This window comes from Nomascus leucogenys, chromosome 22a, assembly GCF_006542625.1.
Source record: "Nomascus leucogenys isolate Asia chromosome 22a, Asia_NLE_v1, whole genome shotgun sequence".
In the NCBI taxonomy this organism is placed as follows: Eukaryota; Metazoa; Chordata; class Mammalia; order Primates; family Hylobatidae; genus Nomascus; species Nomascus leucogenys.
In genome coordinates, this window is record NC_044402.1 from 61,243,619 (window position 1) to 61,254,682 (window position 11,064).

General features: G+C 38.4%; 1 protein-coding gene across 4 annotated transcripts in view; it reads right to left on the minus strand.

The window, feature by feature from the left end:
- Positions 1-4,858, minus strand: part of MLIP (muscular LMNA interacting protein) — a 154,729-nt gene extending 149,871 nt beyond the window's left edge. For 2 of the 4 annotated variants that reach the window (XM_030803439.1, XM_030803438.1), the window contains exon 1: positions 4,701-4,823. In XM_030803439.1, coding sequence (XP_030659299.1) covers positions 4,701-4,796 — 96 coding nt within the window. In that variant the 5' untranslated portion in view covers positions 4,797-4,823. Of the gene's footprint in view, positions 1-4,700 lie in introns of all 4 variants that reach the window. The other 2 variants (XM_012501894.2, XM_030803440.1) reach the window with 2 other exon arrangements.
- Between the last annotated feature and the right edge of the window lie 6,206 nt (positions 4,859-11,064).

The following is an 11,064-nucleotide window of genomic DNA, read 5'->3' on the forward strand; positions in this document are numbered from 1 at the left end:
TTATTTTCAAAATACTCCCTTCACTTTCTAGTTATAACTAAAACATGGTTCTCTCTGAAGGACTCTATTTCAATGATAAATATTTTCTCTCACACTCCTGCACCACTGGGCCTGGAAGTAAAATAGGTGTCCTCCTTGCTTATCTTTATTGCTTCCAGACTATTCTTCTCTCTTGTCTAAAGACTTCCAGCTTTGAATCTCATGTCATCAGTCTATACCCTTCACAATCTCTCTTAGTTGCAGTCATCTTCCCACACCCGTATTAAATGCTTCTTTCCTTAAAGATTCAGTTTCTGGTTCAATGACACTCTTCTTAACCCAATGCTTTGTATAATACCCAGTATTATATCCCAATGGGTAATTTTTATAATATTGTATTTCCTTGACCTCTATTCTTCCTTGCCTCTCACATCCCTAGCCTAGCCCAATAGCTGCAAACCTTCCGTAATTTGTTTCTTCATTCTCTGACCATCACTTTTTATCTCTCCATACCATCCCCCTAGTAGTCCAGCTCTAACATTTTTTAACTCCACCATGATTTAAATCTACTGATTCTTCCACCATTATTTTCCCACATTTGTCTTCTTAACCAGCTTCAAAAACCAAGTTGACCACAGTTACTCTTTTGGATACCCCTCGAATCCCTTGTCCTCCTTTATGTCATCATCCTGTTTGAGTACATTACAGCCCTCACTAAATCTAACCCCCTACCTACTCTGTTTCTGCACCAGGAAGGTAAACATGCCTGGGGGAAACCACACAACCACACCTACTGGTCTCACTTCATATTTACCACTCTGAGCCTCAAGAAGGCTTTTCCGTGCTGCCCAACAATCGTACTATACTTCCATAGCCCATTCACTCTTCCACTGGCCTAGAAAACTCTTTCACACTTTTTCCCCTTTCTTAAAACCTCTAACATCTCTCCCACATTCTCACTTGGAGCTGATGACTTTGTTTCCTATTTTGTTAAGATAATGGAAGCAATCAGAAAAGAATTTTCAAGGCCCCCAACACCACATGTATTCACACATCTGCATCTCTGCCCTTTTTTATGGCCTTCAGTCCTACTACTATGCTCCTTGTAAAACCAACCCTCACTTTAATACTTTGCCATCCACTTACTTTCATTTATTCAGTGAGGTCTTATTAAATGCCTACTAAATGCTAGGCACTATTCTAGGGGTTGGTGCCATAACAGTGAACAAAAATCCCTATGCTCACGGAGTTTATATCCTAGTGGAGGGAAACAGACAGTAGACAAATAAATACACAACATATGTAATACTATTTTCATAAATGCTATGAAGACTTGCTACAAGTCTATTGCAATAACCCATAGGAGAAAAACTGGTGAGTTGAATGCAGTTTGCTGCAGTAATAGTGGTAAGAAGTGTTAAGATTCTGGCTACATTTTAAAGAAAAAACTTAAAATTTGTTGAAAAATGGAGGTGGAATATGAGAGATACACAAAAATCAAGATGGGTAGAAAAATTTTGAACTGAATAACTGCAAGAAATGAGATATTATTCACTGAAATGGGGAAGACAATAGTTGAAGCTGGTTTGAGAATAAAGGTCAAATTTTGTGTGCCCAATATACATCCAAGTGGAAATGTGAGTATGTGAGTCAAGTTTACAGGAAATTCTGTGCTGGGGATAAAATTGCTAGGGTTGTCAATCCATAGATGATATTTAAAACCAGGAGACTAGATGAGATCAATAAAGATGTAAACACAAATAGAAAAATAAGAGGCTTAAGGCCGAACCCTACAGACTCTAACATTGAGTAATCCACAAGCTGAGGAAGAACTAGCCAAGGTGGCCTGGGAGTTTTAAGGAAGATTTTAAAAGGCTGAAACATCACTGACGGTAGTGGGAAAGACGGCTTTCCAGAAACAAAATTTCTCACAGTCTACACTGAGGACCCAGTCCAAATATAAATCCAGGAACAGCGAGGCAATTTGCTTGGCTGTTTGATAGTCTCTCAAGGAATGCTTTGCTGGTTTTTGCAGGATGTGGCAAGTGTAAGGAAATTAAGGGTACTGGTGAGAGTAGAGCAAACGATTGACCATGGAGTTCAGTTTGTACAGGTAAGGAGGAAGAACCCTCAAGTTGAAGGAACTAGAGATCTCTGTGCTCAGGAAACAGAGTTGATACAGTGATGACTGTTTGAGAGAATGGATGGGGTCATAATATGATATGAGAGTTTATTAATTTAATAATTAGAAGTATGATAATTCCAGATGATTCTAAATTCCAGGCTTTGGCATTAAGACTGAGTATATGAAAGGAAGGGCACTGAGCTTGTGAAGATCAAGGAACTGTGAGACAAGAATGTTGACAGGGTTTTAAAAACTTTTACTTTTCAATATTCTTTTCGCCTTTAAAGATATGTGTCGGCCGGGCGCGGTGGCTCACGCCTGTAATCCCAGCACTTTGGGAGGCCGAGGCAGGCGGACCACGAGGTCAGGAGATCGAGACCATCCTGGCTAACACGGTGAAACCCCGTCTCTACTAAAAATACAAAAAATTAGCCGGGCGAGGTGGCGGGCGCCTGTAGTCCCAGCTACACAGGAGGCTGAGGCAGGAGAATGGCGTGAACCCGGGAGGCGGAGCCTGCAGTGAGCCGAGATCACACCACTGCACTCCAGCCTGGGCGACAGAGCGAGACTCCGTCTCAAAAAAAAAAAAAAAAAAGATATGTGTCATTATTTCCTCATTGTAGCCACGTCAAAATTCCTGGGTGACACCTTATCATCAAAAAGTAATAAATTAATGCTTTATTTTGTAGGAAGGAACACTAGATCCCCTGTGAGATTTAAGGAGCCCACCCGTCTATCAACAATACATAATACAATAGACTTTCTAGACGTATTATCTTCTAGGGCAGTTTCATCACGTGACTAATCTCATCGATATCACGACAGAAAGGAGAGTGTTTTTGGCAAGGAAATTACTGAAGTAGTTCAAATAATCCATCCCATAATTTCATTTGAGTAGGAAATAAAGATAATCCTTTAGGAGTAAAGAGGTGAAATTGCAACTTTGTCCCCAGGTTCAGTAACTAGGCCTTCCCTTATCTTGCCGTGTCATGACTATAGGTCTATCTTATGTTCCATCCAAATAAAATTTAAATAATAATACATGAAAGGCTTCATTATAAGCACCCCATGGTTACAAAATACATATAACCATTATAAGCAGTAAGTAGCTTTACCTTCTAAAGCATATATAATGACGAAAATTTACTTCTTCAAATACCTTGCACAATTTATATAATTCAATGCTACTTAAGTATGTAAGATACAAATACAGCTCCACAACTGGTATGTCACATGCTATGAACTTCTTAAAAGTTGACAGCTATAACTTTCAGTGAATAAAGTAGAAACAAAGTATGAATGAAAACTGATGCTTCAATGAATAAGGTATGCTTTTACAACAGTACTGTCTAAAAAATTTCTAAACATAACCACATGCTGACAATAAAGGCAACTGAAAAGAAGAAAACCTATTTCTTTCCAATTTATTGTTATATCTTCCTAAAGAAACATCCATATCCTACATAAAATTTCCTCACCAGTGTAGGGAAACAATTTTTTTTATTTTAGTTGAACCAATACGTGATGTTATTCCAGAAAACACAGAAACAGGAAATCTAATAAAACTAAAGACTTATTCATCTTCCTTGGTTACTGTTGGAGAATAACAAGATCAGAGATAAATTCCTGTCCACATTCATATCTTCAGAAGAATAATCACAAAAAGGGCAATCATTTGGTATTCGCTTTTAAGCTAACAGTACAATATTAGCTCTTTTCACCGGCTTTACCTAGCATCCTTAACTTACCAAGGATCTAATACTCATTTGCAAGGAATTTCAGTTGGAAAAGAATTTGAAATTACGCTAACTATGCAATGCAACATTCAGATAAAGAGCCACATGTTAGCCAGTAGAGTATTTAATCCCTTGTTCAGAAGAGAACAAAAAAATATTTGCTGCTTACTGCATACTGTGGCTAAGTTCCAATGTAGCCTAAGAATGAATTGCTATGGTGATGAGAAATCATTTTCCACACAAAGCAGCAACAGATGCATGTTAACAGCATTGCACTTGTTAATTGCCAATTAACACTTTCAGTTGTCAATGTTATTTAAATATCTTAGTTTCTATCCTTGGGAAACTATTTTAGTCATAGAAATATGAGATAAAAGGATTAAAATCTTTTTCTAAATACACTTTGAAACGCTCAAAATCTCTAAGAACGTCATCTTCTCTCCGGATAGTCTAATAATTTGAGAAACTGTTTTCCCGCATGCCATGCAGGCTAACAGCTCCTTTGCTCAGTTTTGGGCTGTAATGCCTTCCTTTCTTATATTTCCCTAAAAGTTCTCTTCCTTCAGATGTTGACACCCACACTCACAGATGGCCTCTAGCCTCCTGTTAAGGCATTACAGGGTATCTTAGCATTATCACTGTGCCAAGGGCAATCCTGAGCATTTTCTTTGCCCAATGAGCAGTTTTGTCTTTATCAGCTCGCCCTTTTCTCTAAGTGAAGATAGCATTTCATTTCAATATACATACAAATTTATCTTCACTGGGCAAGCTCTCCCTCACATCCTTGCAGCAAATACCACCAGCACCCGTACACTGCTTTTAAAAGTTACTGAAAGCATTAAGCAAAGACTTCCTTTTACCTGGGGTGTGGTCTGAATGCTCCCTGATAAGATGCACGAGGTCATTTGGAAGTAATTGTTCCCGCAGTCACTCAGAAGCCCCTGCTCTGAAAGCATTGATTCATCACATAAGGGAGCGAGCAAACCAATGACTGAGGTGGGAAGGGAGCCTCATACTAAAACAACACACACACACTCACGCAGAAAGAAGAAATTCTAAAAAGAGGTAAAGCAGAATCATTCCTAAATTGAGGAATTGTGTCAGCTCTGAAGAGTAGATTTCTGTTTTGACAATTTTTAGATTTGGAACATTATGAGAGGTCATACTAACTGCTGAAATGGAATCAGTAGAAGTGAAAAAAAGAAAAGAAAAAAAGCCACTGATATGTGTTTGCCCTCTTTTCTTTTCATGCATGTATTCCAATTATATATTCTGTGAAAAGAAGAGAAAAGCCAGATTGTGCAGCAATGAGAAGCTGATTGAAGGGCGCTAGCATCTGCCAATCTCAATAATCAGTTGGTCACGCTCATAGAGAACATTTAGAGGTATAAATACATACAAACACTGTGTCCAAATAATGAACTGGAAAACACACAGTTATTTCAAAATATCAGTAACTTTATCCTTAGTGTATAAATTGTAAGACACAATACAGGAGCATCTGTAGTGACTGAAGTTATGTTATTAACAAAATCACCTCTAAAATAAATCTTGGAATCAAATCCTTGTCAAAACAAAATTTCATTCCAAGGTTCCTGGAAGACAGTAAGAATCCTGACTGCAGACAAACCTTAAAACTTCGTATGTGAAATTGATTGGAGTCTTCAGCTTTCAGTATTTCTATTTTCTAAGTATTGATTTTTCTCCAAATCTGTAATATCTACATTTGTGCTTTGGCAGTGAAAAATGTTGCATCCAAAGGACTAGATATAGATCAAAGGCTATGGGAAGGAATTACTATTTTAGAAACCTAGATTATGCCTCTTCACGTTTTCGATGTTATCAAAAGCCTGAGATTATGGAAACAAAATGAGTAAAATAATTGCTATAAGTGATTCTATTAGCACAGTGGGAGAAACTATTCTAAACAACACAGACCTAGAATATGATCTAAATTTCTGAATATAAGTGCCGTGTTATAAAAAAAACTATGAGCCTTCTTCTATTTTACGCAGATTTATGGATACTCAATATAATTGCCTCTTGCCCTCAAAAAGCTAATGGTTTCAGAATACAAAACAGGTAAACAAATAACAGAGATACAAAGTGAAAAAAGAAAACAAGAAAAAGCCCTATACTGGCCAGGCGTGGTGGCTCATGCCTGTAATCCCGGCACTTTGGGAGGCCGAGGCGGGCGGATCACAAGGTCAGGAGATCGAGACCATCCTGGCTAACACAGTGAAACCCCGTCTCTACTAAAAATACAAAAAATTAGCCGGGCGTTTTGGCGGGCACCTGTAGTCCCAGCTAATCGGGAGGCTGAGGCAGGAGAATGGCGTGAATCCGGGAGGCGGAGCTTGCAGTGAGCCAAGATCGCGCCACTGCGCTGCAGCCTGGGCGACAGAGCGAGACTCCGTCAGAAAAAAAAAAAGAAAGAAGAAAGAAAGAAAAGGAAGGAAGGAAGGAAGGAAGGAAGGAAGGAAGGAAGGAAGGAAGGGCTCTATACAGTTCTTCTTAAACTACTGCACACATAAATCCCCTGGGGAGCTTGTTAAAATGCACTTTCTAAGTGTGGAGATCTGACATGTGGCCTCAGATTCTGCATTTCCAAGAAGCTCCTAGGAGACGCCCTGGGAGCCACACCCCAGATCTGCTGCTGGTGTGTTACACTTTGAGTAGCAAAGACAGAGGAATTTCAGAGAGTGATGTTACAGCCACCTGGAGGTCAGTAATTCAAGATGGTGGCATTCGGGCTGCACTTAGAAGGATGGGGAAAGGGAGCCTATGAAGGTGGGATGGAATAGCACTTATTTCAAGCAGAGAGAGAGGGCTGGATTGAAGGCACCTATCAGGACAGCAAGACCAGTAAGTCATAAAGCACAGGACCCTGGAGCCACATCATCCACTGGCTGTGGGCCCTCAGACAAATTACTGAACTTTTTAAAGGCTCAGTCCTCTCACCTGTGAAATGTAAATGAGAATAGCTCTCATTTCACAGAGTTCTTGTGAGGATTACGATTAAATTCAGCATGTAAGATTTCCACAGATTCTTAGCTCTGTGCCAGGCAGATTCTTAATACACGTTACTCCTGTGGGTATTGTTTTCTAGTTTGATAAATAACATAAATGAGAATAAAGCCAAGTAAGACAAAAAAAGTAGGTTAAATCTAGGTCATCAAAGATCTTGAATTAAGATGTTTTAGCTTTATTCAGTGAAGAACAGAAATGGAAATATTCATATATATATGAATACATATGTATGTAAATATGTATGTATTTATTGATACTACCCTTTGGTGTTTTGATTTATATATATAAAGACATATATATATATGAAGACATAAAATTATATATATAAATCAAAACACCAAAGGGTAGTATCAATACATCTTAGACATCACTCTTACCCCAAAGTTCTACTGTGGTTCCCCAAGAAGTAACAGTCCAGATTTTTGTCAGTGGTCAATCAGTTTATTCCAAGTGGATTCAAACTGCTATGAAACTCTTCTATGTCTCATTCTGTCCTTTCCTCTCTGATCTTTTCTTTCTCTCATTCCCTCCCACAAACATAAAGCAATATTTATGCAAGTTGGCATAATCAAATTTAGAAGAGAAAATACTTCAGTCCCTACTCTTCCCTGCTCAGATTCTTCCTTGAGTCATTTTACAACATGAAAACCAATTAAATCAGTTTATTATTTTGACATTTTTCTCTGTGTCTTATTGGTAACTTTCCTCTAATCATTTTCTTTCCCTTGTTTTTATTAACTAATAATTGCTATTATAGACTATTTCTTATAATAATAGAAGTCATAATTTTCACTTAAAACACATAAATGGTCATGCATTATAACAGCATGCCTCAGCCATCTGGATAGGAACTACATATAGCTTCAAAGAGCACATGTATTTTGGATAATTTCTATAGAAACCATTCTGTATTTAAATAGAAAGTGATGGCACCTGGTCAAAAAACAGGTCTTAGTCTTGGATGACAAAAGAGCATATAAATTACCTGGGTGGAGAGGAGAAGAGAGTCTATCCGCTAATTACAACAACTTTTCTATAGACAAAAAGTCATCTATGGTCTGCCCAAGACCCTTAAGCATTTTATAATCACAAACTTTTAATGATCTCTCTCCCACTAAGAAACACAAACTGCTCTGATGAATAATCTTCTTTTTTTATGAGAAAATAAAGTTTGTCAAAGTTTGCAATAGATTAATACAATCCAAAATTCTCTTTAAAATCTGGCATTACTAATGGCTGAAGCAGGCATCCGTCACCCTTATTACTAAACAGATATTACTACAATACCTTTCAGCCAAAAGACTCTTAAGATATTGCTTTTAAAATAAATAATACAGAACAAATAATCTCTCTTCCTGACATGGGAAACAAATTTGAGAAAAAAAAATAGATTAGTCCACAAAAGTTTGCCAAGAAACATGTAAGTGATTAAACAGATCCACCTGCCAAGGCTATTCAGACATTCATTTGTCTGTTTTTATGCCTCAGGCTTGATAACAGAAGGTACTAGAAGTCCCATTTATTTATCTTAATAAACATCTATTGAGTGCCAGTCACGATGCTAAGCTCTGAAGACATAAAATAATAAAGGCTTGGAACCTGTTCTCAGCATGGCTTATAGTCTCATTAAGGAGACACCTTCACTCGTGACGGGAGCAGTGAATGAAGTCAGAGGAGGATGACAAGTCACGTGCTGAACACAGACTGCATGGGCAATGTGTGTCAGGTTGTTTTCAGGGAGATTTCACTCTTAGCTTCTGCACTCCTAGGTCCTATTTCTGGCAAACTCTGGGACACTTCTGCTCAACCCTTTTTCCTCTAAAGATGGGAATCTTTAGGCATTTGTATCCGTGTCTCTCAGGTAATGGGTGATTCCAGAGATCCTAATCAGGACTAACCCGATTCACAGGCTCAGAATTGAGTGCACAACATTTAAAGTGAATCCTGACATCTCATCAACGATATGTGAAATTCCATTACAGTCTAAATTTGGCCTCATCTGTATTGGACACAGACTTCTACCTCTGTTATTACTGCTTATAGTAGTGTACCGCTATAACTTATAAGTAATATACTGCTATAAGTATATAGTTATACTGCTTACTTTTCTCCTTGGGGTATATCCTCCTAGTTTAAAAAGATATTAGTAGTCCTTAATTAAAGTAAACCAAAAGCTTCAAAGTACTGTTTGACCTAACAAGATATTCAGAAAAAATGAATAAGCCCTATACAGGGTAGAATTTGAAAGAGGCACAGAGACAATGATAAGAAACATTTATCCATTAGGAATAAGTGTATGTGGTTCACTCTCTCCTTGTTGAATTACTTTCTTAGCTTGGTTTCAGGCAATCCATTTCCTTTCAGTCCTCTTCCTATCCCCTGGACACTCCTCTGCCTGCTTTGTGCCATCTGACCCCTCAGCTTTGAAGTAGCCCAGGAGTCACTCCTTGGTGATCACATCCAGTTACTTAGCTGTAAATAATATTTATAAGCCAATGAATTCCAATTTATTTCCCTAGACTGGATGGTTTCTCTGGATGACTTCACTCACACAATTAACATCATTATTGGAACATCTCATAGATATCCGAACATCAGCACATCTGAATCTGAATTAATTGCATTTCTTTTGAAGTCGTTCCCCACCTCTCAAAATTTTCCTCACTTCTTCAGACAGTTTCTACCTATTTCTAGTTGCTTAGGCTAAAAATAATGAGTTCATATTATTCTTCTTGGTTTTTCAGAATTGTTCATCAATGTATTAGTAAATCCTATTGGCTGTCCCTTCAAAATAAATCCAAAAAAATTAATCTATCTCACTACTTCTACTTCTAACATCCCAGTAGCAGAACCTGCCATCATCTTCTTTCTGAATCATTGCCTCCTCACTGGTCTTTCTGCTTCCACTTTGACTCCTGAGTGGATGCTCTGATGAGCACCATATGGATGGTCTGATGAACCATCCATATCCCTGTCAGGCTGAAGCACGTATTCCCTAGCTGCTGGGAGTGCTGTAACTGTGGTCAGCTGTCAGTCCTCTTCAGGATCTCTTATCAGCTGAAAAAAGAAAAAAAAAAACTTCTTGCCCAAAGTCACTCTGCCTTCTTAGGGGCATCGGATTCCATATAAAATCCTGGCCCCCTCACTCCAGCTTGAAACAACTCTAGAGAGGAATCCATTCCAGAGCTCCTCATGAGGTCAGTTAGGCTTTGAGACCACTCTGTAGCCCAGTATCTCCCCCTCTGCCTCCTTACCATCTCCTACAGGTATTGCTCCTGGGAGCACTCCCTAATAAACTTTGCATGCTAATCTCCATCTCAGAGCCTGCTTCCTGGGAACCCAACCAGTCATATCTTCCATATAGCAGCAAGAGTAAACCTTTTAAAACAGAAGTCAGCAGGAAAGATCCAAAATTGACACCCTAACATCACAATTAAAAGAACTAGAAAAGCAAGAGCAAACACATTCAAAAGCTAGCAGAAGGCAAGAAATAACTAAAATCAGAGCAGAACTGAAGGAAATAGAGACACAAAAAACCCTTCAAAAAATTAATGAATCCAGGAGCTGGTTTTTTGAAAAGATCAATAAAATTGATAGACCACTAGCAAGACTAATAAAGAAGAAAAGAGAGAAGAATCAAATAGATGCAATAAAAAATGATAAAGGGGATATCACCACTGATCCCACAGAAATACAAACTACCATCAGAGAATACTATAAACAACTCTATGCAAATAAACTAGAAAATCTAGAAGAAATGGATAAATTCCTCGACACATACACCCTCCCAAGACTAAACCAGGAAGAAGTTGAATCTCTGAATAGACCAATAACAGGCTCTGAAATTGTGGCAATAATCAATAGCTTACCAACCAAAAAGAGTCCAGGACCTGATGGATTCACAGCCGAATTCTACCAGTAGTACAAGGAGGAGCTGGTACCATTCCTTCTGAAACTATTCCAATCAATAGAAAAAGAGGGAATCCTCCCTAACACATTTTATGAGGCCAGCATCATCCTGATACCAAAGCCAGGCAGAGACACAACCAAAAAAGAGAATTTCAGACCAATATCCTTGATGAACATTGATGCAAAAATCCTCAATAAAATACTGGCAAACCGAATCCAGCAGCACATCAAAAAGCTTATCCACCATAATCAAGTGGGCTTCATCCCTGGAATGCAAGGCTGGTT